This window comes from Anser brachyrhynchus (genome assembly GCF_964034855.1).
Source record: "Anser brachyrhynchus genome assembly, chromosome: 9".
Classification (NCBI taxonomy): domain Eukaryota; kingdom Metazoa; phylum Chordata; class Aves; order Anseriformes; family Anatidae; genus Anser; species Anser brachyrhynchus.
In genome coordinates this window covers 5,330,586-5,349,942 of record NC_137703.1, presented here as the reverse complement: position 1 = coordinate 5,349,942, position 19,357 = coordinate 5,330,586, and the positions used below count along the sequence as shown (strand labels likewise).

Here is a 19,357-nt window from a genome sequence, read left to right as displayed (position 1 = left end):
GCTAATTGCCCTTCTCCTTTTTTTGGCAGCTGGTGATGGAATTCTGCGGCGCGGGCTCCGTCACCGACCTCATCAAGAACACGAAGGGGAACACTTTGAAGGAGGAGTGGATTGCCTACATCTGCAGAGAGATTTTACGGGTACGTGTCCGGAGGGAGCTAAATGCCTTGTGCTGGTGGAGTGTTGCACTTGGTTCTCGGGGGACACGTGAAGCCCTTGGCTCTTGAGGCTCCGTGGCTGCCGCGCTGCCATGGACTAGAGCTGCTTCGGTGCCGGTAGGCATGAATGATTCATGTGCTTGTATGATGCATAATGAATAAGCGCTAGTTAATGCCCTTTAGCTCTCTTAGTTCCCTGACTTTTAACCCTCTTTTCTCCTTCAACAAAAACATAATTTCCTTTAATATTAATAGGGCAAAGATTTATTTACAGTAGAATTATATTTTCAATTAACGGAAAGGTGAGGACTAATAAAATCGGTGGAAGGAGTCTGCATGATTAAAAAGCACCGCGTGCTTTATTAAATCCACATGTCTCTGGCTTTAATGAGGATGCTGCAGCTTTTATACCTGCAAGATAAATGTTTGATTGGAATGTCTTAAAATGGGCCACGCTGGAGTTTCACATACTGGGAGGTGGCACCTTCAGCAAAGGCTTGCTTTCATTTTCTGCAAATGAGGTCAGATTATGTGATTGTAATGGCTGCCCCGACATTAAAATCTAGAGCTCCACGAACTGAGGTTTTGTTCAGGAGAAGACAGAAATATCAGACACGTGAAGAAAACGGTAGAAGAGCCATTCAAAGAAAATGAGACGAAATGACTGCTCTGACAGCTCTCATCAGGCTGTCTCTGACACGGTTTCCGAGGCTCCTGCTGCTGTCCAGGGGTGACGCAGCGTTTCTCTTTTGACCCTGGATGCCACCATCAGCGCCGACACTACCAGTCTGATGCGCAGAAGGAGCTGGCGCTGTAGCTAATCAGTTGTTGCACGGACATTTCTTCCAGTGTCAGGAAACCACAGTTGCATGGGCTTATTTTAAATGTATGAGCTCTGTGGGCCTACTTCTTAAAATAGTCTCTGTTAGTGAGTCAGAACCTAACCACTGAGTCACGTCCCAGGGCCACCATCAAGTGTCACCGCTCACATTTGGGCCCGCAAAGTGCAAGCTCCGCTCCGCTGTGGCCACGCGTTGAGTCAGTTGGTTGGTGACCTGCAGGCTGGGAGGTCTGTGGAGGGTTTCAGATCATAAAAATAGTGTTTCAGGGCGTAAAAGATTCCCACCTTTGCTGCAATCCACATGGCTCGTTCTTGTTTCAGAAGTTGGGGGCCTGTCGTAATTCTGATGCGTGAGACTTGGTCCTGCCCTGTGGAAGGATTTGTTGAAATTGAGTGAAATTTTTGCTTTGCCTCCAGTGCACAAAGGAGCCTCTAACTGGGTATAATGTGGCTAAAAATTGAATGCAGCAGGGCTCCTCTACAGATCTAATCTGTTCCACAGTGTTGTCCCAAGGTAACAAGCAAAAAATGACTTATAACTACCAGCAGTGATAGCAGAAATTATTTTCTTCCTCAAATATGAATGTTTAATGTGAAATGTAAACCTAATGCCAAATTAGTTTCTAAAGAAATCCATATTTTATTCAGCTGGCAATATAGGTGGATGTTGCTTTGAAACTGAAATAATAAATGAATGAAATAAAAATGTAGGTTGCAAAAAGAAATTAATGAGCTAATAAAAAAGCACAACAGAAAAGCTCGTTTACCTTTAGCCTTTGAGACGGGCTTTTAATTTGAGCTATATCTCTATTAGGGATATGTGCAAGTTATAATACTTGTATTTGCATGGTAGCTTTTTCAGTACAAGCTTTCCTGTATATTGGAGCCCCATTTATTGGACCGATATAACAAAGAGAATTGTTTTTTTGGTTTCTGGATGATGGAAATATAGAAAGGAGACAAAAACATTCTATTATTTCTGCTGCTCAAATGGCTCCCTAGGGCAAGAAAGCACACGGGGAAAATTACGCCTAGAAATACGGAGGAATTTGGGTTAATGTGGGCTCCTGCAGAAACTGAAAGGTTGGTTTTAATCCCTGTAGAACTGACAGTCCCTGTCCCCTGCGACAGAGAGCACCCACTGCAGCACACAGAGGCAGCCCGTGGGCACTGCGCTTGCTGGGGATGTCCTCCCAGCGTGTAACACAGGGCAGTATTTTCAACACATGATAAACAAGTGTTCTCAGGTGCTTAACTCCAGCTGTGAGTCTTTCGTTTCTGGACCATAATTGGTCGAGGAGGAATGTCAGAAAATAACATGCTTTGAACTTGGATTCCTCTAACCTTTTTCTGAATTCTCTAGGGCTTGAGTCATCTACACCAGCACAAAGTAATTCATCGAGACATTAAGGGACAGAATGTATTGCTGACAGAAAATGCAGAAGTTAAACTAGGTAAGAGTGGGTTAGAGCTCTTGGAAATTGCAAGTAGGCTTGCTGGAGAGAAGCAAAAAATTGGTAGAGCCTGTAAATGACTTGGAGAAATGGGATGGATCCTAAGAGCTACTGTGTGTTTTTTCTTGTGCCAGCCTCAATAACATGACCTTGGGTGTTGATCAAGTGCCATGCAATAAACTGTCAGTGATTGATGACCAAGTTCTGCATGCAAAGATCTTTCTTCAGTGGCATTTCTGTTATAGAGGTGGCTTGAGCAACTCTGCCATCAGATACGGGTTGAGCAATCATGACCATTTTTTCATGCCCCAGGTTGAAAATTTGCCTATGTGCATCCCTGGACGGTCTCAAAGCCTGTTTCCCCATTGCTTTGTAGTAGTGTCCTACAGGACAGTAATCAAATCAATTTAGTGTGACATAATCCAGATTTGTTTTCCAAGGCAACCTGTGGGAGAGAGCTTCATTTGCAAGAACTACTCCCAATTTTGTATGCAGCGTTAGTCACCCTTGAGACGACCCATCATCCACATGGAGATCATACGGATGACAGCAGATCAGCACAGATGATGTGCTGATATCCTCAGTTGTCCAGCACCCATGTTATTAAAGCTGTCTTTGTGCGTTTTAATTTATGCTAGTGATGAAAGATCTCTTACACTGGGAAAGTGAGGTGGAAACCTTGTTTTACCATGTCTCTCCTCTCTCTTCACAGCAGAATAAAAACCCAGCTTAACAGATGGCACCACCAGCTCGTTTGGCTTTATGCTGGTGAAGATTCCCCTCCAAGGGGAAATTCTCCAGGGCAAATCTCCAACCATTATGTTGTGCAAAGTGAACTTAGTGGACCATAGAGTATTCTCTCATTGATTTGATTTCATCAGTTTTTGCTTCATTTTGCAGCTCTATGCTTGACATTTCCCTATGGGCCTTTGTCCTTAGCCCTCAGTTCCTTAAGCCTTGTGCATTTCTGCCGTTTGCAGCAAGAATTTAGGTAGAAAAATGAGGCTTCTACAAACATTTGGCAGGTTTTAATTCAAATGAAAAAGCATAGAACAAAGGCTGCTGCTTATTCATGTTTCTAACCCTGTTTCTCATTAGTATGAGGAGTTGTGATTTCTTTTCATTGCCTCCTGGCAAGGAGGAAGAGGCATAGGGTTTCTTACGAAACCTGGAGATCAGATGATCAGATTCATCTTTGGATGACCTCTGTTGATCTGTTGACCTCAGCAGAGATGAAACAGGAATGTCTCCAGCCATATTTTTCTCTCCTGACTATGCACTAATGTACTTTAATGTTTTACATTCACCAGAAGAACGTTGCTCAGGTTTGTCTCTGACCTCATGGTGCCCTGTTGTCTTTCTGATCCACAGTGGATTTTGGTGTCAGCGCTCAGCTGGACAGAACGGTGGGCAGGAGAAACACCTTCATTGGAACGCCTTACTGGATGGCCCCTGAGGTCATTGCTTGTGATGAAAATCCTGATGCCACTTACGACTTTAAGGTACTGAAACAAGCATCTTCATACTCTTTTGTACATCATTACAGACGTAGTCTGTGCAAAGTCTAGCACATTCGCTACTAAGGTACTCAAGGGATTAAAGCAGCTGAGAGACTCAGAAGGAGTTTTCTCTGTGTGCTGTCTGACTTAGCAGTGCTTGAAATTAGAGTTTGTGATCATAAACACCTTGGTATGATCTCAGATTTTATGCCCTAGTACCATAAACTAGAGCAGTCAGGAATTCAGTATATTCTCGCAGCTTTGCAAAGTACATTGACAGGCAGCGTAGTCTCCTCCTGCTTTCTGGCTGTTAGATTTTGAGAAGTGAATTCAGGTCCAACGCAAATCTTCGTTGTGCTGTTCACGTCTCAAAATTTACTGCGAGGAAGTATTTCCCCATGCTGAGAAAGGTGTCAGACTGAGGCTTCCTACCTGCTATTCTGCTTTTCAGTGCTGAATGTTTAAATACTACCATCAAACATGCTGTGTTTGCTCAGTTTATTCTGCAGAGAAGTCAGGTCAGGTTTAGAAAGGGCAAAATCACATCTTTTGGCCTGCAGGCAGGTATTCACGGGGAGATCTGAAGGTTGCCACACAATCAGACGTTCGGGGGTCTGACCTACTTTTCACATGTCTCTGTTGCCTGTTTAAAGTTTATTTTTGGATCAGTGGCATCACAACATTGCTGCTGAATTCAAACGTGGCAGAGAGGTATGTGCCACATAGCAGGTCGGCAGGAGGGAGATGATTCCCACCTGCCCATTCAAACCCCAGCGAAGGCTGGTGTTTAAAGCAAGAAAAACTTACTATATTTTATCCCAGTTCTGCCTTACTGCAGGTTTCTGGACACACATCTGTAGGCATGTCCCTTGATTTTTGTCCCCTGTTTTTTCGAAGTGTCCAGAACTTGGTTTTCTAACTGCAAACAGCCTAAGGTTCATTGCACGTTCCCAGAGAGTAGAGAAAAACACTAAAACTTTTGGAGCTTTTGGAGGAGAAGCTGAAAGATATATACAGCTTGCTGTACCACTGTTTGTGCACATGCTGAGAGGTCGCTTTACAAAGTAATGTTTATAAAGGTCTTGGTGACCGTTCGGTATGGGGCTAGGTAGCTGCTTTTTAACAGTAGGATGTTGCCGTGTAATAGCACAACAGCCCACCATGGTGGTACAATTTAGAGGTCAATTACTGGCTTCTCAGAGAATTCTAAAGTAACCAAAAGGTGCTTTGGTATTTCATAGAACCCCAGACTGGTTTCAGTCACAAGGGACCTCAAAGCTCCTCCAGTCTCAACCCCCTGCCATGGGCAGGGCCCCCTCCCACCAGCTCAGGCTGCCCAAATCCCACCCAGCCTGGCCTTGAGCACTGCCGGGGATGGGGCAGCCCCAGCTTCTCTGGGAAACCTGTTCTAGTGCCTCACCACCCTCATAATAAAGAATTTCTTCCTAACATCTAATCTAAACCTACCCTCTTTTAGTTTAAAGCTGTTACCCCTGGTCCTGCCACTTCACTCCCTGACCACGAGTCCCTCCCCAGCTTCCCTGCAGGGTCCCTTTAGGCACTGGCAGGCCGCTGTAAGGTGTCCCCGGATCCTTTTCTCTTTGGACTGAACAATCCCAACTCTCTCAGCCTGTCTTCGTAGGAGCATTGCAGCCATTTCAGCGTATCAGTCAACTTTTGAACTGATGATTTTCCTGAGAGCAGCTCTCCAGTGTCAGTTCAGACTCAGGGTTACATAAACTGTTAATGATAAGGACATGTAGAAATAGTTTAACCTGCAATTATTTAATTTTCTTTGATTAACCAATTAAAACAGGCATTTCCTCAACTCCCCTGATTGCTGTGCTCTGTAGCACGGCCGAAGCCCGTGCTCCAGTCGTGGAAAAGAGAGCTGCACGTCCCGTCGTTTGGAGGGATGTGGGTTTGTGGTCCTTTTGTTTTACAAGGAAGGGTGATAACTTCATAGGCAACTTTTTACCCTCACAGATCCCTGAGGTTTTTCCTCTTTCCAGAACAAGGGGGCACTTAGTATGCCATTGACTGATGCACAAGGCTGGGACCAGAATGCCTCTGTTGTCCCTGAGGATCAAATGCTCGTAGTGGGCTGGCTGCTTTTGTCTCTGAAGTTGGCATTTATGGTTTTTCCTTGACTGGGGATATGAAACAGAAGGCTGATTGCTGCCGACACACTTACTGCAGGGTGTTTTCGGAGCTCGCGGCGATGTGGGAGCCGCTGGACATTAGTCTGTTCCCCAGATCGTGTCCCTGCACCTGATGCTCTTGCTTTGAAGTGGGGGGAAAAAAATGTAAATGGGGATTTTTTTAAAGGGATGCAAATCAGATGCTCAGATTTGGCCAACTGGCTTAAAATAGTGAATACAAAAGATGAGACTTATTGGGTGAAAAAAGGAATCCTCACAGGCTTAAGCTGTTGGACAAAAAGCCTCTGATCTCACTGCTTTCTCAGCCAGAAAGAGATGCCTGTGTAATCTATGGAAGGATGCAGTAAATGCCTCCTCACAAAAATAAACCACTTTAAAAAACAATAGATAGAAACCCCATGTTGCTGAACTTATTTGTTGGTTTTTGCCCCAGACAGTCTTCCTTTTTCTTTAGAGATATCTTGTCAATAAGCTTAGAATCAAAAAAAAAAAACAAACTTGCTTCCCTTCCCAAGTCAAGACAATACAAATACATTAGCGCTGTGGCTTTTTGCTGGGTGGACTGAAAAGCTTTTCAGACTCAAAGAGAAAAAAAAAATTGAATTCCAGATCAGCATAAAATGCGTGCTTCCCACTGAGTTTTCTGCTTTCTCTCGGAGACTTAGAGAGGTGATAATCCCTTTCTGCGCTGCTCCAGTTTTAAGATCACTTGGCATCTTGCATATAATACTGGGCACCTCAATATGGAAAGACACACTAGGAATTTGGAAGGAGTTCAGCGGCAACCAAAAGGAAGGGGTCATGCGTACTGAATCATGTGGAAAGACTGAGATAATTAAGTATGCAGCACAAATCCCAGCTGAGCAGAGACAAAGAATGGATGTGACTGTCCTGCGAAAGTGCTGCAAATGAGATTGGAGAGAGAATTTTCAGGCAGGTACAAAGATGCGTAGCAAGAACTACTGGGACGGCATTCGCTATGGGAAAACTTGAGTCAAAAAGGAGGAAAAATGCCTTGAAACTGCAAATCCAGGTTGTCTCCCTGGGAGGGTGCATATGAGGAGGTGCTTGTGGTCCCCAGGGGTTCCTGCCCTGCAGGTCGCTCTGGCTCTGGCTGAGCTCTCGGTGCTTTGTGCTGGGAAAAACAGCCTGTCTTGGGCGTACCAATTTGTAGGATTAGAGGCTCGAGGCTCTCTGGAAAGGGCTTCTTTTGAAATGGAGAGAAGATCGAAGAGGGACTGCAGGGACATGGCAGGAAGCAGGGCGAAGGCAGAACAGGAGGTGAGGACTGGAGGCAGCCGAGGGAGAGTGGAGGGCAGGGTCTGTCCTGCACTCGGACAAGTACCTGTTCAGTGGGTGCTCGTTTTTCTGCGTAGTTTGGCCAGTCTTCAAGAGACCTCTTTAAGCTTAGCCACATCAGCTGTGTGCATGGGGCTTCCCTGGGGGACCGCAGCTTCTGCCCTGGCCATTGCCCCTGTCCCATCTTGTCTTGTTCTGGTGTGGCAAAGCCGCCTCATTCAGCATGGCACTGACCCCGGCTTCGGCCTTACAGCTTTCACACCGGGCTCCCAGAGAAGCCGTGGCTTCATCATGGCTCATTTTGGGGAGCCGACCTGCTTGGTGAGACCTGTGGCCAGGCGAGGACTGGGGACAAAGCCATCGCTACCGGACCTGCTGGGAGAGCGGCCCCGTGCTCGTGGTCCGTGGCAGAGAGGGGAGAGAGGAAGGAGAAAGCTCCTTGGCTTCGCGTTAGCCGAGTGTGTGGTGCCAGCTGGCACCTCCTCCACCCCCAGGCCTGGAGATGTGTCAGGGACTGTGCTTCAGATGAAGGCACCAAAATTAGTCTGGGTTCTGTTCCCGACGCATCGGGTGCTGAGTTATGAATCATTAGGCAGCCCTATACATGGTGTCCAAAATAATGAATTAGCCACCTTCTGCCAACAAAAAACAAGTCGCAGCAGTGCCGTTAAGGAAGGTTCTCGTTTTCCCTTGCCCAAGCACACGCTGTCTCTTCCTCCTCTCCTGCCTGCGAGGGCTGAGCCATCCTTCAGGGCTCCTTACAGGACCGAGAGGTGTAGCTGTAGGGTTTCTTTTTCTCACCTGGGCTTTCCTACGGCATGGCCTGGTGAGGAGTGGAGCTCGCCAGGGCTTTCTGGCAGGGGGCTGGGGATATAAATATTCCTGTTTGCAAGTGAGAAAACCGAAGGAAAAGGGATACAATCGTGCAATCAAAGGAGTTTTCCAAATAGCTGCGGTCTCTGTGCACTGATCATTCAGGAGACTCAACCAACCATGTGGGCTGAGGAAGGTTGGGAACAGAGCAAATGAAAGTGCCCGCTTCTCCTCCCACTGGCGAAATGCTGCTTTTCAAGCTTGTATTTAACGAGCAGTGCATGATTCAAGAGAGTGTCCTGAGGTATCTCAAGATACTTAATGTTTCTAATCTATTCCCGACAGCCTGTTTTCGGTGGCGCTGTAACAAATCCATTTCTGTATCATCCAGCTTTGAGCAGGGAGCCGACAGCCCCGCTTGTCCAGGACCCAGATTGATGCCGTGGGCTAAAAACACCCCCGGGATCAGGACATGGCTGTGATGGGGATTAAAGCCTGGCCGCTGCACTGCGTCCTTGTAGCTGGATGGTCAGGTCACAGGGCATGAAATTCCGAGCTTCGGCCTTGGCTCTGCCAAAGGCTCAGGAAAGCAGCTGGGATTTGTGCACGGGATGCTGTGTTTCAGCTCAGCCTCTCGGGAAGGGGGAGGCAGTCCTGGTCAGTGCAGGCAAGATGTCCCCATCCCTGTCTGCATGGGGGCACTGCTGGCTGCAGTCTGGGTTAAACATCCAGGCACCTTTCTAGCACCAAGAAGCACCTCCAGATGGTGGCAAGGTGCTGAGGGCTAGTTGTACATAAAACTGTCACCAAAATACTTACTGAAAGTTGTGGTTTTGACCTGTTACACAACAAAGACCTCACACAGGAAACCAGCGTAAGGATTTCATGCCAAACCATGCAGGTGACACTGAGCCAAGTACTCCCGTGCTGCTTCGGAGAGAAGTTTCACCGCTTACACTCCATGGCCATCAGCAGAAGCAGCCGTGATGCCTGGTGCTCGCTGCTCAGAAGCGGGGTCACTTGGGGCTGGTCTCCCCTCCTGCCCCTTGCCACTCTCTCTATCCATGAAGCAGGAAGGTGGTTTGTTGCTGGTTCACTGGGGATTTGGGGTTTCATCCATTGGGGTGTCACAGCCACGAGGGCATACTGGGACCTTTGGGGCACCAGCATCTCCCCAGGCAGCGTCCCCACCGTGGCCACTGGGAGCAGCACCCAGCAAGGTGGCTGCAGGGGTTGGCCGCGTCCCACGCCTGAACTGGTGTGGCATCCACCAAAAACTCTGTAAAGACATTGAAATAAAGCTGGGGATAAACAGCAGGGCTGGGAGTCTCCTCTGAAGCCCTAACAAACAGGCAGAGCATAAAAGATGAGCTCCTGTGCTGCGGGTCTGGGATCTGGCGGAGAAAACAGAGACCCAGCTCAATGGGACAGAGCTCTGGGGCTCGCTCGGTGCTCACTGTCGTGACAGTGCTCCACGGCATCACGCGTTTCCCTTTGCTTTGTTTTACAGAGTGACTTGTGGTCTTTGGGGATAACGGCCATCGAGATGGCGGAAGGCGCTCCCCGTAAGTAGATGCCTGGCTCTGCTTTAATTAACGCCTCTCGTAACTTGCTGGCATTAGCTGAGTGGCAGCCGGCACAGGGATCTGTGTGAGAAACACCGTGCAGGGAGTTTGCTGAGCAGCCTGGGCTGGGTGAAATGGAGTTTGCGGGGTCCAAGGCACGCTGGGAGAAAGCTGCCAGATCAGCGTGGCCCGGGGAATTGGAGCAGTGAGCAAAGGCACACAACCCCCGTGTGGCTCCTGCAACGTCACCTGAGCTTTTTGTGACTCAGTTTCCTCCCAGAAAAATGCAGATAATGAAGAAGGTGAAGGAAAGCAGTTAAAAGGCTGCTCCTCATCACTGGTACGCTACTGGCCACCAGTGCGGCACACTGGGTTTAGCTGGCACATCCACACCGTTCATACTGCCGTAATTTTGGAGTGCCAGCTCTCTCCTTGGGAAGCCCGCAGGGTCTGGGAGACACCAGGCCCTGTTTAATGCCTCTTCTTGCTCTTTGCAGCTCTCTGTGACATGCACCCCATGAGAGCCCTCTTCCTCATCCCCCGCAACCCAGCCCCGAGGTTGAAATCAAAGAAGTGGTGAGTCTCTTTCTCGGTCTTCAACGGTGGTAAAACGGGGGCAGGTTTGGGCCTGGGTCTCCCGTGGAGAGGTGTTTTGGTCTGCACGAGTCACGGCTGTGAGGTGAGGAGAAGATAGCTGGGGAGGTAGCGAGGGAAATGCGTCTCACACTGCCCTTCCCAGCACCGGGACGGCTTTTCCAGGGCGCTTTGTACAGCTGAAACCAGATGACACCTCGCTTGGCTCCCCTTTCTTTCCAGTAAGGTTCCGTTTGCAAGTGGAAACATGTACCCGTGCCAGAAAAACGATAGTTTATCTTGAAGGCCCAGGAATGCGGAGATTTGTACTTAGTTTGGGCTTTATTTTAAAATTTTGGAGGAAAAAGTACATCACAGTTTTGTAAAAAAGCAGGGTATGCCAATAAAAACCCTTAGGAAAAATATTCCTGAAGCCCAGCAGATGTTGTTTTGTTACTGTATGTTCTGTACCGATGGAGCTGGAGTCCTTAAAAACACTCATCCTTGGTTCGCACTCTGCCTGCCTCAGGTTCAGCAGCAGTTTTGTCAGGAGGGATCTGCCAGGCATTAGAGAAACAACGCTGCCCCTTCCTCCCAGATAGGCTGAGATCAACGAGGAGAGTTTTGCTTTATTCCTTGAAATGAAGCATGTTATCTTTTCGAAAACATAAAGAAAAAGGGAGCAGAGTAGTTGGCAGGAACTGAATAGACTTGGTGCCAAAGCAGGAGGTGTGCTGTTGCTGGGAGGGGAGAGGCACGGTGGTGGAGTTTTGGGGTCAGACCCCTAAAAACTCACCCAGGCTTTAGCAAGAGATGACTTCGTTTTGTCAGCCCCATCCTCAGATATTCCAGTGCAAAACCAGGACAAGAGGGGCCTTTCCTTGCTACCTCTGCCAGAGGGTATCGAAGGTGCTCCCTCCTTGCACAGTGTTTTTAGTATGCCATTAGATAGAGAGCTGAGAAAACAGCTTAGGCACTTGTTTTCTGCCAGATCACCAGTCTCCTACTCCATTATGCTACACTGCTACAGCACAAAATGGATTGTAAGACTTCAGAGTTTATTTTTCATACAAATATGCTGTTTATTCAGCAAAGGCTTTCTCAGCCTCCAGACAGAAGGCAGCTGACAGAAGCAGGCTTTGAGCAGACTATTTTCCCCATCTTCTTAAGGTAAAAACTGAACCGGGGTGGTCGTTATGTTTTATTTCCCCCTCAGTAAGTGTCTGAGATGCTTTGATGCGTTTTGCAGCAGCCAGGGTATTGCTCGACACCACCTTCCCCTCCTGTGTGTGGCAGGTGGCTCTCTCTCAGATTTCTGTGTCCTAAGCTTTGCTCCTCTGCTTGGTTGCACAGCTCAGCCCTGAGCAGCCTGAGCAGTTGGCTGTTTGAGCTCGGGCTTTGCTCGTGTCCTGTCCTTGACTCATTTCTCAGCCAGAGGTGTTGGGCCTGGCCAGGTTGGGGCCCGGAACTCTGCAAGACGTATCAGGAGAGGAGATGCTTGACCAGGCTCTCACAGCGGCTCTCTAGCTGCCAGTGGGCTGTTTTTCAGAAAAACAAATCTCAAGAGAAAAACAAAATGGAGAAAGGTTCAGATCACACAGCCTGCCTGCCAGCTCCTCCTTTCTGCATCCTTCCTTTTTTCTTTGGGTCTGGGCTTGTTTTTGCTTCTGTGTGCGGCAACACATGAGAGTACCCAAGGTAGGAAGATCATCTTTTTTATGTAAAAGAGACAGTTAACAGACTGCAGCACCTCTGAGGATAATACGATGAAAGCAGCTGACAGGTAGCAGCAGCACAGGAGCTGCCCAATTGAAAATCCTAGAGAGGAAAATATTTTTATTGCTTGCTAGATCCTTGAACTTGCTTTTAAAGCATTGCTGTGCTCCTGTGAATTTAAAGACTCTTTGGTATCCTTTTCTCTTCCAATTAAAACCAGCCAGCAATGAAGCTTTATTTCCTTTCTCCTGCATTTCACAGGTAAAATCTACGTGAACTTTACTGATGCCATTACCATAAACACTTCCTAACCCTGCCTTATAGGAAATGACAAAACCTCTTTGTTAATGAAGTGATATTTGCACTGCAATAGCACTTTTCATCCAAGAAGCTGGAAAGCCTTTGCAAACATTGATTTAAGCTTTGCAAACCCCGGGAGCTGGAGGAGCAGCAGTGCGTGTGGCTGTGCAGATAGGCTGGCTTGCGCCGGGGGAGGCGATGAGCCGTGTGAAGGTGTCACCCTGAATCGGAGCCAGGGAGAAAGAAACCTCTTGTCTGCTGCCTTTTTGGGAAAGAGTGCCGAGCACCTGCAGGCTCCCGGGGCATTTTGTGCAATGCTGAGTTGGGTTTGATTCTAGCTGCTGCAGATGGAAACTTGTCACAACAGCTTGGTGAGGCGCAAGGTTGGTTCTTGGCTTAGCCAGCTGCCGACAGAGCCAGGCTGGGCACAGAGCTGTGTCCTGCATCCCTCTGCAAATACTGCATCGGAGCCCTAGGAGATGGACAAACCCATCGTTTGCTGAAGGATAATTTTTAAACTACTTCATCTCGACCACATCTGAGGGCACACTGGGCTGTGCGCCCATAACTGGAGCCTCTCTAGGTTCAGACTGAGAGAAGAATCATTTTTTAGAGGTGTGTTTTTAGAGCATCACATGGACATGCCCTTGTGGAATACACAGAGACACTGGGTTTCTTGAGGCAAGGTGCAGAAGGAAGATTGGCTCATTAATAAAGCTGGAGGGAGGATTTAATTGGATCCAGTAGTGTATTTTGTTTTTGCATCTCAATTTGTATGGATTAGCACTTAAAAGATAAATCACTTTTAGTCTGACAGCTTAAAAGTAAAATCCCTGAAAGCTTATTGTTTTATTTCTCAATGCAATTCTGTAGTATCTGTTGGCTTCTGACATTAATTTGCACTCATTTTCCCATTTGCTGAAGCAACATACAGCGTAGTGGCCTGTCAACATCCCTCTTGTAAATCCCTGTTCTCTTGGGTTTATTATGTGGCGAAATTAGTTCCAGCAAAACTTTCGATATGTAAAAACTTGAGACTAAGAGAAATTTGTTTATTAAAGATTTGGCTGAAATTGTTTTGGCTGAGATCGAATCTAACTGTTTGCTGGTGAGGAGGGGTCTCACCGAGCCGTGCTGTGGGAAGGGCACGTCCCATTCGCCTTGGGGACACTGGGGTATGGTGGACCCCAAGAGTTGGTGGGTCACTGTGGAGCAGTAACACCGTTAGGGCTCATCCAGCATCGCTCAGAGGTTCTGTGGGCCCTGAGCTTTAAGAAGCGATGTGATATTGGGTGGTCAAATCTTAAATAATAAATAAAAATGCTCAACCTAGCTTGTCCCACTGGTTTTCAGAAAGTTACATCTCTTGTAATGCAGCCCAGGGCCACAAAAGTCTGAGTAACAATCCTTTAAGGAATGGTATTTATGTCTGTATGTGTGGTCTCTTGATTCTTATCTGCACTTCAGAGGTCAAAGGGAAGGGAGGAGGAACATTTCCATGCATTTTGTTGGTTGCCAGTGATGCCATTTGGCTTTGGTCATTCCCCAGTTATACGGATGGTTCCCAGGATCAGCAGAATGGTGTTTTCCCCTAATCACACCTGCAAAAATGTAGATAACAGCATGCATGGGAAGAGTAGGAGAGGACAGAATGATAAACGTCACTTGTGATGGTGCAGCTTTGAGACCGTGCTAAGTGTCAACAGGGAAGTTGCCTGAATCCTCTCAGAAGGCTGCATCTGAGCAAGAGTAATGTAGCATCTGAGCAGTGTTCTCAAATACCCACAGGTTTCTCACTTTGTAATACAAGAATCGATGTTGTTAATTGTTGTTTGTTTTTTTTTTTTCCCCCTTATCTTCCTTTTCTGTCCTGGGCCAGGTCTAAAAAGTTTCAGTCCTTCATTGAGAGCTGCCTGGTGAAGAACCACAGCCAGAGACCAACCACGGAGCAGCTGATGAAGCACCCCTTCATCAGAGACCAGCCCAACGAAAGGCAGGTCCGCATCCAGCTCAAGGACCACATCGACAGGACTAAAAAGAAGCGAGGCGAGAAAGGTTAGTGGAGAAGCCTCTCTCCGGGCAGTCACTGACTTTTGCATGTCCTTGGAGATCCCTCATGTAGACCAAGGTCTATGAGTGCAGGAGAAGCATGTGGGTAGAAAGAGAAAGGTAAAAAAGGACCAGGCTGCTTGCAGTCTCAGTGTCAGTTTCCCTTACTCAGGTGGCTAAATTTCTTCCCAAATAGGTTGAGTTAAGTAGGCATGGTCGTCCTGTGTGAACCGTCTTGTTACGGTTGTAAGGTCCAATTATTTTGTTTGGTTTGATTCCTCTCAGTCATAACCAGAGCTGAAATGAAAATAAGTATCTGTAACAAAACAGGTGATGTTCATAAAGGCTACAGGTGATTGTCATTAGAGCTAATTGGTGTTTTTAAATCTTTTTTCTCTGACGAAAAATAGTGTCTTTTTTGTCCAGGTGGTAATTTCCACGTGGAACATTTAAGCTTTGATTCATTAAAATGTGTGTATAAAACGTACGTGTGTGTACCTACATATAAACGTGTGGGAGGGAGAAACTGCTAAGCTGAATTTTCCCAGGTCCCTTACTTTAAGTCTGTTGATCTGCGTGACATTTTTGCTGCACCAGCGACGAGCAGAGTTGTGCAAATGAACATCCAGATAAGACCCTTGCCCCAAAGCAATTCCATTGACTAGCAGTAACCTATTAAACTGAATGTTTTCAGTGAACTCTCCAGGCCCTATCAAAGTCCTCTGAAAGGAAGATCAGATAGCTGAAGAAACTTGTTAAAGTACTCTGTTGCTTGTGAGCTGAATTTTAATTTGAGAGCTCATTTGTAGAATTCAACAAATTAATATATATTGCTATTTCCCTTCTTATTGGTAGCAATATTAATTTTTCATGTGTATCTTCCAGCCCCTTGTAATAGATTTCACTATAATCAAAACAATAAAGCTGGATCTTAGTGAAGTATTAAATGTGTTTAGTCTGGCAAATGAAGGTTGTACCCTAGAGATGGAGAGTAATTGGATAAACGCAAGCCTTTCTTTTACTATCATCCCCTTCATCTGATAAAGATGATATCCCAATAGAAATCACAGTGTGTAGCACAACATTGCAGTTGGGCTTTTATGTAGATGTCTTCATTGCCTGGAAAATATACGTGTTTGCATAGGAAGAGTGTATATTTAGGGAGAGAGAAGTTCTCACCTTCAGAGCAATAGTTAAACCCCACCTTCCATTGCCTGTGGTGCACCTCGCTTGCAAGAACTCTTCTGAAAAGGGTTTTTGCTGCATTGGGGTATATCTTTATTTTATGATTACTTTTCGTCTTTGCTTTGAGTTCGTGATTGCTGGAGGCTGTCGCCCACTGCAGCCAGGACTGCAGCCCTCTTTCTGGCATGCCGAGCATGAAAGGCGCCAGGGAGACCAATAAAGCTTTCCCGGCCTTGCAGCCCCCCTAACATCAGCAAGTGGACGGAAACAATGCTGGGTATTCTTTTTCGTGCCAGAAAAAAAATGAGTTTTCTGTTCTCCCTCAGAGCTCTGGGGTTTTCAGCCATCAGAAAAACAGATGAGTCCAGTAAAGGGCACTGATAAGCAATTATGTTCCTAGATGAGACAGAGTACGAGTACAGTGGAAGCGAGGAGGAGGAGGAAGAGAATGACTCTGGAGAGCCCAGGTAAAAATTAACATTTTGTTTCTACCCTTGTGTCTCTTTAACTCTGTGTGAAGTTGGCTTGCATTACAGGCTCATATGAACTAGAAATGGAAAAAGGACAGTTTGATCACTGAGTCCCATTCCCTGGCAGAACAAAGTATATTCCCCCTGTTAGGTGGTGGGTGGGAATTAAGCTGATGCTGCAGATCACCTTGGCTGAAAGCCTGGGAAGAAGACCCGGATACCTCATTTGCTGTGGGACTGCAGTGCAGCCCGGTACTGTCACAGGAATGCGGCAGGTCCCCTTGGTATGCTGCGCCCTGGTAGGCAGCCCTGCTCCGTGCCATTAGAGCTGCTGTGCTCTCAGGGGTGACATGGGCAGGCAGGGTGGGATGGCGTGGGTACCAGGGCAGGGTGCCCATGGGATGCAGATCATCCGGGATGCATCAGCATCATCCCTTCCCGCTGTGAAACGTAGCATGGACTGCAGGTGCCCCCCGTTTACACCAGTCCTGTGCCACTCTGGTTTGCCGTCGCGCTGTTTTCTTTCTCATACGATGTTTTCCCAACTGCTGCAGAAATTACCTCGTTAAATATATTGACCATAATTCAGCAGAGCCAGCACAGTCATATTGATGAGGAATTACACTCTTTTTTCTTACCCTGTATTTGCTAGTCTGGGTCTAGAAAGGCTCCTGCAGCTTTTTCTTCATGGGCTGCATGTGGAAAAGGCCTTGCTTGCACACATCAGCTTGTGGGATATAAAACTGGATGTGCAGAGCTCGCTGCTCAGCTTTCACGTGCAGAATCATTTGCTCACACACAGATGGGTATGCTCGCCTGAACTGTGCTGTAAGGAACTGCCCCTATGGGTATTTAGATGTGGAAAAATGTGGGGTGAAATTAAAGAAGCTTCTTGAAAATGTGCTTCCTTATATCCAAGTGTATCTGCCTCCCTGTTTCCATGCAACTTTTCACCATGAAACCTTCCCAGTGATGCTGCAAGCACAATAGATCTGGAACTTTCTTTTATGACATTTTTCAGTCTCATTGTAATTAGTATCAGATTATTCCATTATTTCCCTGAGATAATGTAGTATTTTAATAGCTGGCAATGATTCATGCTAAATGTGCTTTGTGAACAGCTAAATATAGTGCGTGCCACTGCAGCACAAGGGACTTTGGTGAGAAACTTACTGTAAAAGAAATCTTCAGCAAATAAATTGTCGGTGAGCTGTAAGTAGAGCAAGCATGCTCTGTGGTCTGGGCTGGCCTGCCAGGACATACGTCCACACATCTTGTCTTCTTCAGGGCTTCTATTTAAGAAGAAAAGAAAAAAAAAAGGAAGGGAGGGTGCTGAGATGTTGTGAAACTCATGTTCCACCTGGCACAGTGCCTCCTGCACTTCCCTGATGCTTGTGGCACCCCCTTCCCTCCATCCCTGCTGTCCGGGCGTGCCTGGGTGCTTTGGGGGTGCACAGCCATGGGAGTGAGGGTCGCAACAGATGAATGCATGTGAAGAAGCCTTAAGGATGTGCATGGGACCTTCTGTGGTGCTTTTCTTCCATGCAGCTCCATCCTAAACCTGCCCGGAGAGTCAACGCTGAGACGGGACTTCCTGCGGCTGCAGCTGGCCAACAAGGAGCGCTCGGAGGCGCTGCGGCGGCAGCAGCTGGAGCAGCAGCAGCGGGAGAACGAGGAGCACAAGCGGCAGCTGCTGGCCGAGCGGCAGAAGCGGATCGAGGAGCAGAAGGAGCAGAGGCGAAGGCTAGAGGAGGTAACTGGCCAGCCTTGAGCCGATACGGGGAGCTGAGCAGCGGGGTTTCTGGTAGCAGGTCCCGGTGGCTGCTTTCAGCCTGTTTGACAATCATTTCCTAACCTTCGTGGTTGGTAAACTCAGACGTTTTGTTACACTGAACAAAACCCCCTGTTCGTGCTTTTTGTGTACCTACCTCCAGCTGCTCTCCTCAGCACACGCGAGTGTTGCCAGCCCTTGTGGAGGTAACAGAGCTTGTTCGCTATGAGGAAACCCTTTAAATACCAACCTCAGAAGTGTTCCTGGGACTGCTGAGCACAGTTAGTCCTGTATCGGTGTGATAGCTGTACTCAGTCCACATGGGCAAAACTCAGGACAGATGTCTGTCACATTCATTGTCTTTATTTTTTGCTGTGGACCGGGGTACTTGGGAAGAAGCTGAAAAACTCCATTCACCCTTTCCCCACATCCATGCACCACTTATGTCCCATTTAATCCCTAATTTCAGCCTTGGTCCTTTTAGCCCTGCCAGTTACAGTTTCTCTTTTGGGGGAGGAGCAGATGCCTGCCTGACTTGAGCAACGATCCCTGTGCCCCGAAGCATAAGATTTCATTACCCTTGTCTTAACATACCAGTTACAAATACGATTGGTCATAAAATTATCCACCCCATTTAAAACCCAGCTGCAGTATTTCACTGGGTGTCCCTGGGTGTTGGTGAGTGGCACGGCCTGGCTCTGTAAGGAAGTGCTCGCTTTTGGCTTTACTCACTGTTCCTAGGTTGTAAAAGTCCACAAAAGAATAAGGGGTTTTCTTTTGCTTGTAGTTTATTGATGTGGTTTTGGTCAGAGAGACCCATTGACTCACACAAGCTCGTCCCAAACATCTGATTGAAGGCTTTATGTGTTAAGGGTGATTAAATTAGCTTTCTGAAGAGGTCACCAATATGTCTGAAAAAAGTCTTGCAGTAAATGGGCCAACAGAGCACCCGCCCCCTTAGTTTGACTGAGCCACAGCATCTGTTTTGTTTACCCTGGGTCTCCCTAGACTGGGTTCCTGTGGGCCGGGTAATGCCCCTGGGCTGGAAGCTTAGATGAGAAGGAATTTCAGGCAGCTGACTGCACGTGATGTGTGAGCAATGTGTGGCCCTCTGTCAAGGTGGTCCTGCTGCGCCTCTCTTTGAGGCGAAAACCAGCACTGGCTAAGCACAGGCTGAGCGTTTTTCAGTCTGGTAAATATGTAGGTCTGTCATGTTGTCAGTGTGCAGAGCGTTCTGTGTTCAATACGTTGCAAGTTAGGCTTTTCTTGCTTCCTGCACGGTTCACAAAGCTGGTGAGATGACAAGGTTTGCACATGCACGCACCCCGAAATCCTCTGCACCGATAAATATTTATCTAAGGACTATCGTAAGGAAGCCTGGATCTGCCATTGTCAGAGTGTGCTTGCTGGAAGCAGTACAGAAGTGGAACAACAGCAGGATAAAAGCAGACACCAGATTAGCTGAAATCCTGTAATGAATACAATACTTGCCCCTGTATTAA

At 47.2% G+C, this 19,357-nt stretch overlaps 1 protein-coding gene across 6 annotated transcripts in view; it reads left to right on the top strand.

Annotated features, from left to right (window-relative positions):
* The window catches only part of TNIK (TRAF2 and NCK interacting kinase), a 157,182-nt gene that overhangs the window by 90,756 nt on the left and 47,069 nt on the right, over positions 1-19,357 (top strand). For all 6 annotated transcript variants that reach the window (XM_080604216.1, XM_080604219.1, XM_080604217.1 and 3 more), the window contains 8 exons: positions 30-140; positions 2,363-2,453; positions 3,825-3,955; positions 9,737-9,791; positions 10,289-10,367; positions 14,260-14,435; positions 16,015-16,081; positions 17,633-17,837. In XM_080604216.1, coding sequence (XP_080460342.1) covers positions 30-140; positions 2,363-2,453; positions 3,825-3,955; positions 9,737-9,791; positions 10,289-10,367; positions 14,260-14,435; positions 16,015-16,081; positions 17,633-17,837 — 915 coding nt within the window. The remainder of the gene's footprint in view (positions 1-29; positions 141-2,362; positions 2,454-3,824; positions 3,956-9,736; positions 9,792-10,288; positions 10,368-14,259; positions 14,436-16,014; positions 16,082-17,632; positions 17,838-19,357) is intronic.